The 18718-nt window shown below is 42.4% G+C and overlaps 1 protein-coding gene across 12 annotated transcripts in view; it reads left to right on the top strand.

Moving 5' to 3' along the window:
* The window catches only part of Senp6 (SUMO specific peptidase 6), a 176010-nt gene continuing 157292 nt past the window's right edge, over positions 1–18718 (top strand). For 10 of the 12 annotated variants that reach the window (XM_048353670.1, XM_048353663.1, XM_048353669.1 and 7 more), the window contains exons 1-3: positions 1–605; positions 15315–15408; positions 17487–17541. In XM_048353670.1, the coding sequence (XP_048209627.1) occupies positions 521–605; positions 15315–15408; positions 17487–17541 (234 nt within the window). In that variant the 5' untranslated portion in view covers positions 1–520. Of the gene's footprint in view, positions 606–15314; positions 15409–17486; positions 17542–18718 lie in introns of those variants that run through there. The other 2 variants (XM_048353665.1, XM_048353664.1) reach the window with 1 other exon arrangement.

Raw genomic sequence — 18718 nt, 5'->3', positions numbered from 1 at the left:
GCGGGTGCGGCCATTTTCGGGCCGGGGACGCAGGGCGGCGTGCGTGTGCCGGGCGTGCGTGTGTCCGTGTGAGCTCGCCCGCCGGACCACCTGCCTTCCCTTCTCCCTCCGGGAGGCGCGCCGCGTCCGGGGGGGAGGGCGGAAAAAGCTGCTCGCGCGGCCCGGGCGGGCGGTGGATGGGGGATTCGAGCGGGCCGAGCGCCGCGGGCCCCGGGAAGCGTCGCCGCCGCCGCCGCCCGCGCTCCGCCCGAGGAGGCCGACGCGGAGGCCCCGGGCCGCGGGCCGCCGCCGCGCCGCCGCCGCCGCCCGCCTCCCCGCCGCGGGGCCCGCGCGTCAGGGGCCTGCTTTTGTGAAGGCCTCTCGGGACGCGGACGCGGACGCGGGGCCGGCGCGGAGCCCGAGGCCCGCCACCCTGCGGCGGCTACCTTCCCCGGGCGCGGCCCCTCATCCCCGCGAGCACGGTGGCGGCCTGGGCCATGGATTAAGGAGGAGGAGGAGGAGGCGGCGTGGGAGGAGGAAGATGGCGGCCGGCAAGAGCGGCAGCGGCGGCGGCGGCGGCGGCGGCGGCGGCAGCTGCAGCGCGGAGGAGATGACTTTTCTGGAAGGTAGCGTCGGGGGTGTGTGTGTGTGTGTTGGGGGGTGGGGGAGGATCGGCCCTTCCGGGAGCGCGGGCCCCGCGGCGGGTGGGAGTCCGGGCCTCCGCCGCTGGCTGGGTGGGCTCGGGCCGAGCGGGGCGCGCGGCCGGGCGGGCCGGGCGACGGCGGGGTGGGGGGCGCTCGTTCCGGGCCGCCCCGGGGCGAGGGGCTGCGCGGGCCTCGGCCTCGGCTCGGCCCGGCCCGGAGGGCGGCCCTGGAGGCGCAGCGCGCGCGTTGGTGGGGTCGGGGACATTTTTTTTTTTTTTTTCATCTTGATTTCTCGAGGGTGGGCCGAGGAGGGTGGGGGGGGGGGTGGGGGAGGAGAGAGAGAGAGAGCCGAGTACATCCGGGCATCGCTGCAAAGTTTGGGGCGGCCGAGGTGGGTTTGGAAACGGGGAGACCCGGGGCTGGGGCCAGGCTCCGCCGGGGACCCCGGGCCGCGGGAGGCCGGGCTCGGCCGGGTCCACGGAACGACACACGTCCCGCCCACCCTTAAAAAAAACACACACAGATCGCGATGGTATTAATAATAACAACCGTGACACGACCCGAGGGGTCACGGGGTCGGCTGGGCGTGGGGTGGGGAGGGCTCCAGCACTGTCGGGCACGGACAAAAAAGTTTCTAAGTGTCGCCCTGAAAAAAAAAATATATATATATATATATTTAAAATTGGGTTATAGCAGAAGGGGAAATAAATGTTCACGGTTGGCGGATTCAACCGGTCTTCAGAGAAAAAAAAAAAAAGATAATATCCCGTTTTGCGCGGGGCCGGTGGTATCGATCCCGTGTCCCGCTGGGTTGGGGCCGGCTTCTGGGCCAGCGCTCCAGCCCCTCCCCTTCCCCCGGGGAACCGAGTCCTCGGGTCCCGAGCACTTCACCTGCTTCGGGGGTTGCTGAACAGCCACCGAGCTTACGGCGTTGGCGAAGCGCGCGTTGACTCGGGGTGATTCTGCCACTTCCCTCCTCCCCCCCCCCCCCCATACACCGTGTCCGCAGGGTTGCCTGCGGTACCACCGGTGACTTGGAATATTCCTGAATTAAAACCCCGTCCGAGGGAATCGAAAACCGGTCACTCTAGCTGACCCGTGGCGGGTCGGAGGACGTGGCGGGCTTGGGTGTGCCTCGTGTACTGCTTTGATAACGGCCTTTCAGTTATGAAGGGAGGGAGGTGTACATTGTGTGCCGGTGTGTGTGCAAGCATCCGCGCCCCCGCGCGCTCCAGTCCTGCCTGGGGGTGGGCGGGGGGCTGAACTCGGCTCCAGGCCCCGGGTGCTGTCCAGGCTGCTGCTGCTACTCGAGCCCGAGCTCCACGGCTGGTGTTTTGCTGGTTCATTGGGGGAGAAGAGTCTCATGGAGTTTCCTAACTAAACCCTGGCTTCAAATCTCGGCCTCCTCAGTGGCTGCGATGAACAGGCGCGAGCCACCCGCAGTCTACTCGTAATTGTCTTAATTTTGGCTGTGCCTGAGTGATGGGAGCTTGGTGGTGTGAGGTTCTAAGATGGCAAAGCTGGGAGTTTTTCTGAGTTCCTTGCGAAATCGTTGGGAGAGAATACGTGACCTGTGAAGAGGCTGTGTAGTGTGCACATCGCGTGACAGGTTAATGAATGCTTTGTGGTTTTGTTTGATATTGCAAACTCAGGAGATGCTTCCAGGTGTTTAATGTATTCAGCATACACATGATCATACTTTTGTGCTGTAGCGTAGTTGAGCTTTTCTCTAGGCTTTTGATTCCATTTACTTTTTTTGCTCGGGGGACAGGGAGGGGAAAAAAGGACATACTGGCAACAGGTAACCACTGTTCTGAATGGCCAGTGATTATTTTAGTTTAAGCAAAGGGTTTATGAGTGTGTTTTCACCATATCTTATCCAGCGTTTTGATGTAGAAAACGTGTTTAGAAATTGGGCATAAGGGGAAAAAAAGAGGTCTTGACTCCCCATAACCAATTTTCATGTATTGTTTTGGATCTTCCTAAATAATGGGTAATAGCCAGTACTACTTACGTATCATACTTCTTTTCCATTATTCTTTTGGTTCCTTACAGTTTTGTTATTGATTGATTGATTGATTGTGCCAGTACTGGGGCTTGAACACTGGGGCTCATGCTTGACTATCTTGCTCGGGGTTGGCCCTGTACCACTTGAGCCACACTTACTTCCAGCTTTTTGCTGGTTAATTGGAGCTAAGGATCTCAGGCTTTTCTGCCGGGGCTTGTTTTCAACCTCAGTGCTTAGATCTCAGCTTCCTGAGTCATGAGCCATTGGAGCCTGTCTACCTGACAGTAATAAAATATTCCATTCTAATTTGCCATGGATTTTTGTCTTTTCTTGTTTGTGTTTTCTAACGCATCTACATATTTATTTGTTTGGTTTTCCTCTCTACAGCACAGTTCTTGAAAATCAGAAATAGGTTTTCATTTATTCATCATTTATAACAGCCTACTCTGCACTGTACTGAGGTGAATACAACAGTGCATAAAATAGTCAGCAAAGTCACTGTCCTCATCGAGGTTGCATTTTAGTGTGAGACAATCAATACACAAGTAAAAACAGTCTCCTTCGGGCAGTTATATCTCCGATTTGCACACAGTTCCTTTTGCTTTCTTTTCTTTGTGTCTGCTTAGAGGACCTGGCACCACTACATGGTTTCATGTGTGTACACATGACATTTACACATAAAATGTTTTTTCTTTCATATTTTGAATCAGCACTTACCAAATGATAAGTTTGTTCCTTTTCAGCCCTACTAAAGTATAGGCTCTGTGGAAGCAATGAATTTGTGTCTTTATTGTCATGTTTCTTATACCTAGAATCTATTTGTTTAAGAAATAGAGCAGATTATACCAGTGCTTATACCCAAGAAAGATGGTGAGGCTGTTTTACAGTGTGTAGTCAGGAAGAGCATCCTTGAGGATGTGACAGTGAGAAAACAGTAAACACTTCTTCAACTACGAGACTCTTCCAAGGGGATGATAGTGAAAGGTTCAAAGGTGATCTGGTTCCATCATAGTTTCCTTCCTTCCCCTTCCCCTTCCCCCCCCCCTCCCTGTTTCTATCTAGCTGTGTTGTTGTTTTCTTCCATTTGAATTGCTTTATCTACATGTTCCACTCCCCCCAATAACTTTTCAACTTCTGCTAAGGTATTTGTATTATTACTTGAGTTTGTTTCCCTTTTCATTCCAGGTCTGTTTCTCTTTATAGACTACCTTATCCCTTAGGTTGAAAAACTAATACTGTGAGCTACAATATTTTTGTCCTCTAAACAACAACAAAAAAGCTTTTGCCCAGTTTTCCATTACTACTAGTTGCCTTTCTAATAAATGTGAATAGCCCAAAGCTCAATTAGTTTGACAGTTAACTGGGGACAGCATATACTTGTGGTACTAAAGATTGAACCCAGGCCTGGCACTTGCTAGGCAAGTACTCTACCATTCCATCCCTTTAGTTTTTATTTTGTTTTTGCCCTAGGGTATCACCAACTTTTCCCTGGCTGGCCTTGAATTTGAAATACTCTTGCCTCTGCCTCTGGGATTACAGGCATGCACAACCATGCCTATTTCTTGCTCTCTAAAGCACAGTTTCTCCTACGTGATTGGCATCCTGTGGAGTGTGACCAAGGTCTGTAGTTTTGGACTATGCAAGAGTATATATCAAAGTTTGCACTTAGCACTGCTCTCTTTTCTTCTGATTACCCTACTTTGAGAAATTGTATCCATACAGAATTTCAGATTTATTCCCATGGTAGTTTTTTTCTTGTTTTCATTCCAATTGAAGTCATTCATTTAAACACTTCATCATGTACTTACTTGAGCCAGAAGGAGTAGAACCAAGGTTCTACTTGCAGCTGTATTACTCAAAAACACTGTGCTGTTGGAATGTCATAAGGCAGCTCATGTTGCTAGGAGTGTATAGGAGCAGAGGAGGGATGGAGTCCAGTACCCCTTTAAGGACATGTCCTTTCTTCCAGTAGGTTCCACCACTAAAGTTCTACACCTCCCATGGAGCCACAGGCTGGCAGTCAACCTTTTAACACATTGATCTTTGTGGCACATCTATCTATATGCACCTATTGCATTCTGTATAGCAGTATGAGATCTTAGCACTGTTTCTTGCTTTTCCACCTGCAGTTTGAATTAATTCATTCTGCCTCCCCCCAATATTGGGGTTTAAATTCAGGGTCTTGTGCTTGCTAGACAAGCACCCCCCCCCCACTTTTTTTTAAACTGGTTATGTGAGATAGAATCGTCAATTCTTGCATGGGCATGCATGTGGACCCCGATCTGCCTGTGTGTGTGTGTACGTGTGTGTGCTGGGGCTTGAACTCAGGACTTTGGGCACTGTCCCCGAGCTTCTTTTAAGAAGCTCAAGGCTAGCACTCTACTACTTGAGCCACAGCGCCACTTCAGCCATTTCTGTTTATATGGTACTGAGGAATTGAACCCAGGGTTTCATGCATGCTAAGCAAGTGCCATACCACTAAGCCATGTTCCCAGCCCAACTGATTTGCCTAATTTAAATTAGGTTTTCTATTGTAGTAGATGGTGGGCAAGCCACCACATGCTACTGCTTTTGTTGCGGTGATTTTCATGGACTTTTCCACCTGAATTGGACTGGGTCATCCCAGCCTCATCCTTCCATGTAGCTGCTCCCAGGCTTGCACCACTGTGCCCACCTTCGTGTTTAGAAGGGGTCCTGTGTGTGTGCACCCAGGCTGGCCTGGAACTTAGATCCTCCTCTTCTTAGCCTCCCAAATAGCCAAGATTATAACCACTGGTGTGTGGCTCCATTATCTTTTCTGTGTTTACTTAATGCCTGCCCATTCATCATTTAGTATCCACCTCGGTTTTGTGATGGACTGTACTGGCATCATAGTATTAGTGTTCAGTTTCACTTAATGACTGCAGAGTAATGATAAGACTATCTTAACACTACAGTGAATTGCAGTTATCAGATCTCAGCCTCCTGAGAATAAACATTACCAGGACAGTTAGTACTGTGGTGAATCCATTCCTTTTTACTTCCTTCTCTCCCAGTTACTTAGATTAATTCGTTAATTAAAATGTATTAATTGTATGAGGGGCAGTGCCTTTTGAACTTGTACGTACAGTTGTACACTGATTAAACTCACCTTCTGTAGTATTTCTTCTGACCCTTTTCCCCCTTAAGACATTTTCAACAGGTCTCATTCTTCTATTCTCATGCATTCAAATAAACGACTTCACCATATTCATCCCCATTCACCTATGCTTTCCTCCTGCTTAGGAGGAGCCTGTTTTGCAAGTGTGTATTAATTGTACCAAAGGTTTGCCATAGTACTCTCGGCATGAATAAATTTTGATCAGAATAATGTCTATTGATCAAAAGCTTTTATTGAGATTGTCTATGCTATATTTTTTGTTTGTTTTGTGTTGGTCCTGGAGCTTGGACTCAAGGCTTGGGTGCTGTCCAGGAACTTTTTTGTACTCAAGGCTAGTGTTCTAGATGTAATAGAAGAACATTTTTAATATGCTTAAGGATGTTGAATATTTTTTCATGTATCTCTTAGCCATTTGTATTTCTTCTGAAAACTCTGTCAGTTTACTTGTCCATTAATTGGATTATTTGTTCTTTCATTTTTTTTTTTTTTTTAGTTTTGTGAGCTCTTTGTATAGTCTGAATATAAATCCTTTATTTGTTGCAGATTTTCTCATGGTCTGTTATTGCTCAGCTCTGGTGATTGTTTCTCCAATAATTCTTTAGTTCTTGTTCCTACATTTTTGGAATCCTATTCAGAAAATAATTACCTATACCTGTAACTTAAGGGGTTTTCTCTATGTTGTCCTATATTAGGTTTAAAGTTCCAGGTATTACTGAGTTTGTCATCCATCTGGAGTTGATTTTTGTACTGAGTGAAAGATAGGGGTCAAGTTACAGAATAGTGCAAATGAATAATCCGTTTCCCTAATTTTATTGAAGACCTACCTTTTCTCCAGTGTGTGTGTGTGTGTGTGTGTGTGTGTGTGTGTGTGTGTGTGTGGTGGGGGGGGGCGGTTACTCCTTTGTCAAAAATTTGATTCAATGGCTGTGTGGAATTTTTAAAATTATTGTTTTTATGTTGGTCCCGGGGCTTGAGCTCAGGGCCTGGGCATGGTCCCTGAACTTCTTTGCTCATGACAAATGCTCTACCACCTGAAACACAGCTTCACTTATGGCTCTTCCCCCCTCCCCCCCCCACACCATTCCCCCCCTCCCCCTCGTGGTTAATTGGAGATGAGTCTCCTGGACTTTTCTTCTGGGGGATGGCTTCATACTACCGTCCTCAAATCTCAGCCTCCTGAGTAGCTAGGATTGTAGGTGTGAGCCACTGGTACCAGGCTGCCTGTGTGGCTTTATTCCTGGATCTTTTGTTGTGTTGCATTGGTCTTGGGTCTATTTCTGTGCCAGTACCAAGCTGTTTTGTTACTGTGGTTCTGTAATATAATTTGAAGTCTAGTATCATGATACCTCTAGAGTTGCTGTTTTTACTCGATTGCTTTTGCTATTTGGAGTCTTTCATGCTTCCACAAGAATTTTTTGAATTATTTCTGTGTTTCTATGAAGAATGACATTGGGATATTGGTGGGTTTGCATTGAATGTGTAAATTGCTTTTGGAACATGGCCATTTTCATATTAATTGTGCCAATCCATGAGCATGGGAGGTCTTTCCATCTTATAGTATCTTCAACATTTTTCTTAAGGGTTTTATAGTTTTCACTATAGAGGTTTTGGTTTTTCATTTCCTTGGTTAATAGGTATATTACTGTTTTTGAGGCTATTGTGAATGAAATTGTTTTCCTGATTTTTCCCCCCTCAGACACTGTGTGCGTGAACATGTGTACACACAAATTTTTGAAAGTTGATTTTATACAAGAGTCAATTTTAGCTTGATGGTTACTAATTCCCATGTGTCTTATTATACTTTATGTGTCTCTGGGCTATAAATACATACAGCATACTTACATATATACATATGTATTTATATACAATATATACTTATACATAGAATACACATAATTAGGTAATCAAATCATATGTTCTTCAGCAGCTTCTTTAAAGTATTGTTTGGAGCATTTAGCAATGTTGATAAAAATAGTGGTTTAACTTTTTTCTTGTTATGTGACACAGTCTTACTAGCTATGTGACTCAGGCTGACTTTAACTTAAGATATTCTGCCCCCTGAGCACTGGGTTCACAGATGTGTACCATCACACATGGCATATATTTTAGTTGTTATTCTAAAATATACATGTACACTCATCCTTTGGTATCCCAGAAGATGGGTTCCAGGAGCCACTCTAGTATACCAGAATCCTCTATGGTGAAGCCCGTTATATAAAATGGTGTATTTACCTGCAACCTATGCATATGTTCTCATATGCTTTAGATTAATAATACTTTTGTTTTGTGTGTGTGTGTTTTTTTTTTTTTCCTTTGCCAGTTCTGTGGCTTAGACTTAGGGCCTGAGCACTGTCCCTGGCTTCTTTTTGCTAAAGGCAGCACTCTGCCATTTGAGCCACAGCGCCACTTCTGGCCATTTTCTATATATGTGGTGCTGAGGAATTGAACCCAGGGCTTCATGTATACGAGGCAAGCACTCTTGCCACTAGGCCATATTCCCAGCCCTAGATTAATAATACTTATTACAATGTAAATATGATGTAAGTAGTTGTACCATTTACAAAATCGTGTATTTGTTTAGAACATTCTTTTCTGTTCCATATGTTTCCTATCTGATGGGTTGAAATTGTGTATGTGGAATTTGAGAATACAGAGAACTGATTTTTTTTTCCCCCAAGTAAAAAGATGGATTTATTGGGGAAGTAAAAAGCAAACTGGCCAGGGCCACAGTCCAGACTCCCAGGCCACACTCAGGGTCGGGTTATAAAGGCAAATACCACATGGTCAAGCCTGCTACATGCAGGTGGCCAATGAGGTTACAACAATTACAAAGCACGCCAGGTCACACGCAGGTGGCCAATGAATCGAGTTACAGTCTGCCTTCTAGCAACTGTTTGAACCAACCTATCATTTTAGTTAGATTTGGCGCATGGATTTGGCGGGGCTCACATGATGCAGGTGGATACGCCTACTCATGGGAGGGCACAGGTTTAACCTTGAACGTTCCACTACTCAGGTGGTCAAGCGGTTTATACAATCTTATCACAGTGAAGGGGAATTTCCCTGGATAGGGTGGGGGAGATATATTTTTGCTGATCCTGAGACTTTAACTTAGGCACTGTCCTTGAGCTTCTTTTGCTCAAGGCTAGCACTCTACCACTTGAGCCACAGTGCCACTTCGGGCTTTTTCTATGTATGTGGTGCTGAGGAATGGAAGCTCGTGGCAAGCACTCTACCACTAAGCCACATTCCCAGTCCCATACTATTTAAAAAATATATGTATGTATACACACACACACACTCTGTTTATGGGAATATATGTTGTTTGCAGTTTGCAATATACATGCACATTACTATCAAATATATCACTACTGTGAACATTTTACTATGTTTTGATTACTATTGTGAACACTTTTAAAAAGTTCTTTTCCTTGTGCACATATGCATGTATATGTACAGAATGTATATATAGTTTATAAGGCAGAAGTTGTCATTGTTTCTCTGTAAAGGACCAGAAAGTGGTGGATATCGTATTTTTCATAGTTCAGTCTGTCACAACTATTGAACATGTGTTAGCTCACCAAAGAGACAGATACAGAATAAAAGAGAATAATGTGTTCCAATAATACTACTTTGGGGCACTGACATTTTATTTTTTTCTCTCATTTCTTTATTGTCAAAGTGATGTAAGGCAGCGAGTACATTTCTTATCCAACTTGTCACTTCCTCTCTCATTTTCCACCACCTTCCCTGGTACTGACATTTTAATATCACAATTTTCATGTGCTATGAAATGTGCTATTGATGTTTTCTCAGCTGTTAAAATGCAAAAGCAGATGCCCCATGAGCCTTATGAAAACAACAGGCTTAGATTTCCCTGAACCATTGCTTATGGACACGTAACCTAGACTTTTCTGGCTCCTATGGCATGTACACCTTCAGCTTCACTATAATTATTGATAAATAGAACAACAAAATACTTTTTTTAGCAGTTGATCAATTTTCCTTTTTCTGCACTCTGTCACTTTTGGTAATGTTTGATGTTTTTATTTTTGTCAGGCTGATTAGTAATCAGGTGACAGTTTGAATTTCATGCTTTGTACTGAGGCTGAGAATGCATCTTTGTTCACCCCGCTTTCAAAAAACTTTTATTGAAACACCAGTCTAGTACTAGGTTAGGTGCTTATGATGCATCTTGAATTCTGGAGAGTAATCTTTGGCAGAATTAGGGAAACAAAATTAATTAAAACGTTGCCAGTACAGAGAATTGAGAGCCTCATGTTCTTTTTAGCATTTTCACTCAAAGTTGGCACTCTACCACTTGAGCCGCATATCCACTTCTGGCTTTTTGCTAGTTAGTTGGAGATCAGATTCTCTTGGATTTGTTTGTCACAGCTGGTTGCAAACCACAATCCTTAGATCTCAGCTTCCTGAGTAGCTAGGATTATAAATCTGATTGGCCAGTGCCCGGTTCTCACACCTTTCTCCTTCAGATTACACACAGACACACAGATAGACCACACATACTTTTTTTTTCTTTGCCAGTCCTGGGGCTTGGACTCAGGACCTGAGCACTGTCCCTGGCTTCTTTTTGCTCAAGGCTAGCACTCTGCCACTTAAGCCACAGCGCCACTTCTGGCCGTTTTCTATATATGTGGTGCTGGGGAATTGAACCCAGGGCTTCATTAGCACTCTTGCCACTAGGCCATATCCCCAGCCTCCCACGTATACCTTTTAACCACTTGAAAGTAGATTATCCCACCTCCTATTCCTCCGCCCCCCCCTTCATTTTTGGGTTTATCATTCTCTTAAACTGCCAGTACAGTTATCAAAGTCAGAAAATTAGCACTGATATTATGCTGTTACATATTATATAAATTTCCTTTAATCATTTGACTTAACATGCATACTAATAGCAAACAAACAAATTTGTTCAGGATTAAAAGTGTAAGAACATGTGGTCCATTTGTTGTATCTTGATCTGGCAATCACTTTTCAGTCTTAATTTAGTGTACAAAGATTTTCTTTTCTTTTCTTTTTTCTTTTTTTTTGGCCAGTCCTGAGCCTTGGACTCAGGGCCTGAACACTTTCCCTGGCTTCTTCCCACTCAAGGCTAGCACTCTGCCACCTGAGCCACAGCACCCCTTCTGGCCGTTTTCTATATATGTGGTGCTGGGGAATCGAACCGAGAGCCTCATGTGTAGGAGGCAAGCACTCTTGCCACTAGGCCATATTCCCAGCCCCAAAGATTTTCTTGTGAATGGGTATTGTCAGTTACATCTGTTGTAAATTATGTTTTGGTGTGAATGAGTGTTGTGAATTGAATTTATGGTCTTTAAATATTAACTTTTGCACTTTGGAATAAACTCTACTTAAAAGTGCCATTGTCAGGCTTTGGATCAAGCATTCAGACTTTATAGCTACACAGTGTTTCTTACTTAAATTTTTTTTTCTTTTCTTTTTTTGGTACCAGTACCAAGACTTGAAATCAGGACATTACACCCATGCTTGAGTTTTTCTGCTAGTAATTGGTATACTACCACTAAGGATAGTTGGAAATAAGAGTCTTGGCAGACTACCTTCGTGTCTTAAGGTCTCCGCTTTCTGGCTTGAGCCACTGGTACCTAGCTGTTATTTCTTTTTTAAATTTCTGCAGCGGTTTAGATGAGGTTGGTGTTGTTTCTTAAAAGTGTGGAGAAAATAATTAGCAGAGCTTTCTGGGTTTTTCTTGGTAGAAAAATTGTAATAATGGATTCAGAGTTTTTTGTTTATTTTTGGTTTTGTTTTGGTTGCAGTCTTGGAACTTGGACTCAGAGTCTGGGTCCTGTCCCCGAGCTTCTTTTGCTCAAGCCTAGTGCTCTACCACTTGAGCCAGAGCTCCACTTCTAGCCTTTTGGGGGGTGATTTATTGGACATGAGTCTCTCATGGGCTTTTCTTGATCCTGCTGGAGTCAAACTGTAATATTCAGATCTCAGCTTCCTGTGTGGCTTTGATTATAGGTGTGAGCCACTGGTGACTGCCTCAGATGTTGTTTTGTTTAAATTATTGTTGTGATGTTAAAACTCTTAGTGAAGGGCTGGGAATGTGGCTTAGTGGTAGAATGCTTGCCTAGTGTGCTTGAAGCCCTGGGTTCGATTCCTTGGCACTACATAAACAGAAAAAGTTGGAAGTGGTACTGTGGCTTAAGAGATAGAATACTAGCCTTGAGCAAAAGAAGGTCAGGGACAGTGCCCAGGGCCTGAGTTCAAGCCCAGAACTGGCAAAAAAAAAAAAAAAGGTCTTATGTCAGAGTATAATATATGTTCTTATAGGCACTTAGGCTTTTTGCTTTTTGTCAGGGGGTGGAGGGTGTTGAATTCAGGATCTTTTGCATGCTAGTCAAGTGCATGCTGTACCAATGGAAACACTCCCCAGGCCAGGTTTATTGGCTTTTTAAAAAATACTAGTGTAGGGCTTGAACTTAGGGCCTGGGTTGTCTGAGTTCTTTTGCTCAAGGCTAGTTTTGCTACCACTTGAGCCATAACTCCACTTCTGGCTTTTTGTGGTTAATTGGAGATAAGAGTCTCATGGACTTTCCTGCCCAGTCTGGCTTGGAACCAAGAGCCTCAGATTTCAGCCTCCTGATTAGCTAGGATTACAGGAGTGAGCCACCAGCACCCAGCAACCTACTTCTTTTTATGTAGTAAATACAATGTTGGTACAAAGGCCTTCCGCCCATTTGACCCTCAGAAGGAGTAGAAGGCTTTGAACTACCATCCTTGGATCTCAGTCTCCTGAGTAGTCCAGTAATTTTTAATTTCCCTCTCACTCCCACCCTCTTCCTCTTTCCCTCCCCCTTCCTCCTCTCTCCCTTTTCTCACTCTTCCCATGTCTCCCTGCCTCTACTCCTCCTTCCCTCTCTCTGCTGTACACAGTAGGGAGATCGCATTTATTATGGTGCCAGTCTTAAAAGCCTCATCTACCCATTATTCACACCTTCTGCCAAGGGAGAACCTGAGTGCTTTCCCTGTACTTTTTTGCTCAAGGCTCATGTTCTACCACTTAAACCCCTTCTGGCTTTTTCATGGTTAATTGGAGAAATGACTCTTGTGGGTTTTCCTGTCCAGGCTGGCTTTAAGCCGGGATCCTCAGATCTTAGCCTCCTAGGTAGCTAGGATTACAGGCCTGAGCTGCCAGCACTTGCTTCTGTTTAACTTTTTGAGGAACTTGGAAAAGGAATTTTTTTGGGAGGGGAGGGCAGTGCTGAGGGTTCAAACTCATGACCTCATCAAGACAGGCAGCCTTATCTATTCCCCAACTGGATTTTTTTCTTTTTTTTTTGGCCAGTCCTGGGGCTGAACTCAGGGCCTGAGCACCGTCCCTGGCTTCTTTTTGCTCAAGGCTAGCACTTTACTACTTGAGCCACAGCACCACTTCTGGCCTTTTCTATATATGTGGTGCTGAGGAATTGAACCCAGGGCTTCGTGTATATGAGGCAAGCACTCTTGCCACTGGGCCATATTCCCAGCCCCTGGATTTTTTTTTTTTTTTTTTTTTTTGTGGCCGGTGTCCTGGGCCTTGGACTCAGGGCCTGAGCACTGTCCCTGGCTTCTTTTTGCTCAAGGCTAGCACTCTGCCACTTGAGCCACAGCGCCACTTCTGGCCATTTTCTGTATACGTGGTGCTGGGGAATTGAACCTAGGGCTTCATGTATGGGAGGCAAGCAAGCACTCTTGCCACTAGGCCACATCCCCAGCCCCAACAGTTTGATTTTTTAAATTCCTCCTATCCAGTGTTCAGTAATTGCTAGTTTTTAAAAACTTGTTATTGTTATTATAAAGGCAGGTACCAGAGGGTTTTCAGTTACATAAGTAAGATAAAAAAAAGTACAATTATTTTTGGACACTGGTCACTCCTTCCCATTGCTCTAGCCCATTTTCTCACTCCTGGATCCACCCACAAGTTGAATAGTTCATTTTCAACACAGTGCCTAGTTGAGTACCACTGCTGCATTTGTTCATCCCCTGTCCCTCCATTTGTGTCCTCCTACCCTTCCAAAGACAGATAGACAAGACAAAAAAGAAAACAGAAACAACAGAGAAAAAGTCTTGTTTCATTTCTTGAAGTTCATTTCAGTAAATATTACTCTCTATGATAATATGCATTTAAATGTATATATTTTAAATATATTTAAGATACCTATCCTGGCACTAGAGAACAGCTTATGTGGTAGAATGCTTGCATAGCAAGCACAAGGCTCTAGATTCTGTATATGCAAATTTTTAAATATCTAGCTATTTAGGAGGTAGAAGAAACAAGAGGATCACAGTTTCAGGCCAATACAGGCAGTTAGCATGCATGAATTGGAGGCCCTTTTGAACAAGAAATTTTTCACAGTTCTGAAGATACATAGTCAGATGAAGGTTTCCAGATTGACTGCCTTCTAGATAGTACTTTGTCATTATCCTCTCGTAGTGAAAGGACAAGCTTTGGGTCTTTTAAGAGGGCATTAATCCCAGTATCTTCCAAAGGCCCTCTTGCTTAGCACCATCATCTTGGGGGTTTGGTTTCCAGCACCTGAATTTTGAGGCAACATAAACATTTGAACCATAGCATTAACCCGGAGGTAGCTACATTTTGTTTTTACTTTTTTATGGTGATTAGATTGAGCCCAGGTTGTTGAACATGAGAGAAAGCACTATCACTGCACACACTCCCAGTGTATAGATATACCCAGAGCAAGGATAAGACATCATAATTATCCATACTGCCTTTGTTTTAGTAAAAATTGCCTCCTCCCCCTCCCCCCTTTGTTTATGCATTGCCCTTTAAGGTATTGGGGTTTCTTCTGAATTCTGCTTCTGCTAGGACCCTGAACTTTAGTTTTTTGTCTGGAGAGTTCAGGACAAATACACCTTATGAACTTCATTTATCTCACCAAGTTCTTACTTTCTGGTGGCTTCTGGGGAAATTTCCTTGGTTTTCTGATCTAGTTTTTCTTGTCATCAACTATAGATTGAATTTGAGAAAAAGGTTTAGTGCTCGGGGTGTAGTTCTAATGAATAAAGATCCTTGGTCCAAGAATGAGAAGGCTGGGAGCTGGGAATGTGGCTTAGCGGTAGAGTGCTTGCCTAGCATGCATGAAGCCCTAGGTTCGATGCCTCAGCACCACATAGACAGAAAAAGCCTGAAGTGGCTCTGTGGCTCAGGTGGGAGAGTATGCTCAGCCCTTGAGTTCAAGCCCAGGACTGGCAAAAAAAATTAAAAAAAAATTTGAAAAGGCTGATTTTCTACATTTCATAATACTCAGGTTCCTACCCTCTCCCTATTTCTGTTGTGTCTTACTAATTTGTTTCTTTCTTTGGCAGACACTTATATAGGTGCTTATATACTAGAAAAGACAGATTTTAATGTGTTGTCTCTTTAAAGAAATATGATATTTACAAGAAATAGAGCAAGTTAAAAGAAAATCTAGAATCATGAAAGAGCTTGGAAATGTTCAAATTTGTTTTGCAGTGACTAGTTATGTTAATGAATACTTATCTCAGTTTGTTTTCATTTCAGCTTTGGCTAGAGCAGAGACTAAGAAAGATGGAGGTTTTAAAAATAATTGGAGCTTTGATCATGAAGAAGGAAGTGAAGGAGATACAGATAAAGAGTAAGGATTTCTTCTTTCAGATATTTTATAAGAATAGAACTATTCATTAGAGAATTAATATTCCATAGAAATATTTTTAACAGTTTGGTAGCTTTTGCTTAACTAAAATAGAAGTAGTAAGGAAAGATAAAGCAATTATTTATTGGTAGTTAATTTGGTATTTTATTCCTTTGTCTTTTAAAATGTATATGTATGCATGTGACATCTTAAAAATGTACAACAGATTTCAAATTAGAAAATAGTCCTTTTTAGAAAGGAAGAATCATTCTATTCAGGCAATATTTTAAAAAGCATTTATCACAAGTAATTGAGCTGAGATCCCTTGAATTTCATATAAAATTTAAATCTTTTTTTCCTAAATCAAATTTGCACCATTTACAAAATGCTTTCATCTTAGATCACCTAGGCAAGTTAAACAAAGTGTTCCCTACATTTTGTTGAAATACTAGAAAGTATGTGTTAAAAATACACTTTAAGCCAAGCACCAGTGGCTCACGCCTATAATCCTAGCTACTCCATAGGTTGAGCTCTGAGAATCATGGTTCAAAACCCGCCTGGGCAGACAAATCTGTATTTCCAATTAGCCATTAAAAAATTTGGAAGTGGAGCCATGGCTAAAGTGGTAGATTACTAGCCCTGAGCAGAAAAGGTAGAGCAGAACAAGAGACCTGGAGTTTAAACTCTAGAACCAATATGTAAAAATAGAAACTTTTTTGAAACAAAGTCTTGCTTAATGCAGAATGGGTTGGAACTTGCTATGTTCCTCAGGCTGGCTTCAAACTTGATCCTAATGTCTCAGCAGTCCTTAGTTGAGTGCTAGTGTTACAGGTATGTGCAACTATACCTTGTTTACATTTTTTAAATAATTTATTAGTTTTTTTTTTTCAGTGCTAGAGAGTGAATGTAGGTCCTTGACCTTGTTAGGCAGTCAGTACAGAACTACATCCTCAACCCTGTATTTTCAGGCTGTAAGATTTATGATGCAGGAAGTGGAGCTGTGCCTCAAGGTGGTAGAGTGATAGCCTTAAGTTTTATGTAATAAGAATTAATAAGTTGGCAGTTTTTTAAAAATCCAAATCAGTTTACATAAGTACAGTACATCTTAATGTCACCTTGTGGAGAACTTTGAACTAGTAAATTCCTAATTTAAAGTCAGTATCTTATGACCTTTTTTCCTTGGTTTTTAAAAATTATTTTCTCTCAGATACTTTTATTTATGTACTTTTGAAAAAAATTAAACGTGGAATTAAGCTGAAAATGAATATTGCCATCCAGATTATCATTAAATGTTTATAAAATGTTTATTAAAGTTGGGATGTGTAGAAAAGGAATAAAAGAAAACAGTTTGTATTTTTATTATAAATTTTACTATGTGTAGCAGAAGTAGATTTTATTTCCTCTGGAAGATTCACCATGGTTTATACATATTTAAAAATTATATGTTATGGTACTGTCCTTTACATGTCCTTTGAATGTACTGCTTGGTTCATTGTAGTTCTGAGGGACCTAAGTGTTTTGATCATGTTGAGATTAACATGTTAGCCTGATCTTTTAGAATCTCAGGCCAATGAATCTTAATGAAAGATTGCTATTTCCAAGAGTGGTGAACTTACATTGTGGCAATATCATTGCAGTTACTTTATGTTCCTTAGCTACTTTTTCCTCAAAAAGTGTGTTTTTCTGTATTTTTTCAATTCTTTTCTAAATTTTTATGCAAAACAAAAAGGGAAAAATGAGTGAGAAGATAAAATGTATAGTTAGCAAAACACAAAATTATGTCAACAAAAACTAGCCTGTGGACTTGATCCTCCTGGCAGCTACCTAGTTTGTTAATGTATCGGAAAACAGACATGTATGTAATTTATGCTTGTTTTTAGATACTACAGTGTCAAAAAATGAATAGTTGCTATGCAGACCATATTGCCTGTAAAGCCTGGAATATTTTAATATTTGGTTCTTGCTGAAAAAGTATGCTGATTCCCTGATTCAGTAAAAGCATAGAGGGGCAGACCTACTGATTTTAATGTGGTGGTTATAATTGTTACTTAAAGAATTTCTTCCCCTTATTTCCTACATAGTGGGGCACATCTACTCAGTGTAGAAGAGGATTCTGAAACTTCAAATGGAGAAAAGGCAAGTGTTGCTTTTTAAAATGTTATTCTTTTGTATTACATATTTCAAAACTGCTTAAAAGATTTTCATATTTTAAAATATAGTTTTATTATTATTATTAAGGAGTTGTACAGAGGGATTACAGTTCCACAAGTCAGGTAATAATGAATACAGTTTTTCTTGGACAATGTTACCCCTTCCTTCACTTCCCCCTCCTTCCCTGCCCACAGTTGTATAGTTATTTTTTACATAGTGTATATTGAATAACATGACTGTATTTGTTTACCCTTCCCTTCCTCCCTCCATTTCTGTGATCACCCTTCTGCCCCCTCTAAAAAGACAAAACCACCAAAAAACAGTAATTACAACAGCAATCCCCCCCCCCCCAATACATCTAAGTCCCAATCTTCCTCTTCCCCATCTGAGACAACTCTTCCCAGTTGCTTGATTTTAAGTTTACTTGGCAGGTAACTTCGTGTTACTGTAACAAAATACCTGTCAAAATATCTATATAAACTAAATAAGGGAAGAACTTTATTTTAGCTCTCAAAATTTTGGAGCTTTTATTCTATGGTGCTTGGGCCTGTATTGCAGAGGGGAGCATCATGGAGTGAGCCAGGTGGTAAAAGAAGCTTGTTGCTTCTTGGCAGCTGGCAGCAAAGAGAGAAAGAGGAGGAGCCAAAGTCCCCAAGTCTCTTTCAGTGACATTCCCCCAGCCACCTAATTGCTTCTGATTCCTAAAGGTTCAGCCCAGAGCCTTGCACATGCTAATAAGCAAGTTCTCTACCATTGAGCTGTATCCCTCAGCCAAAGGCAGGTACATTTCTAACTTTGGTATATACTTCATTTATATACTTTATTGGCAGTGTGTGTCATTTCCCCACATTTTACTGAAATTTAATAATAGGTAATGTTCTTGTAGCTTAAAGGTTCTAAGTTTCTAGAAAACTGAGTTTTTGTAATTATTAATATTTGAACCAACATATTTTTATGATTACTAAACTTCTGCTGTAAAATAAATTTTGCAAGAGTAACAGTTCTGGAACAATGAACACCTTAAAGAAAAGTGCTGAGGAATACCAGTCATGTAATAAATTGTTGACTGTGAAGCGTACTGTTATAACATTATCAGTATTTTATGCCAAAAATAATGTAAATAATTGAGCATTCAAAAATTAAAAAGGCTAGTGGGGTGTAA

Source organism: Perognathus longimembris, chromosome 9 (assembly GCF_023159225.1).
Source record: "Perognathus longimembris pacificus isolate PPM17 chromosome 9, ASM2315922v1, whole genome shotgun sequence".
NCBI lineage: Eukaryota > Metazoa > Chordata > Mammalia > Rodentia > Heteromyidae > Perognathus > Perognathus longimembris.
The sequence above is the reverse complement of the archived record's forward strand: the minus strand, read 5'-3'. Positions and strand labels throughout refer to the sequence as shown.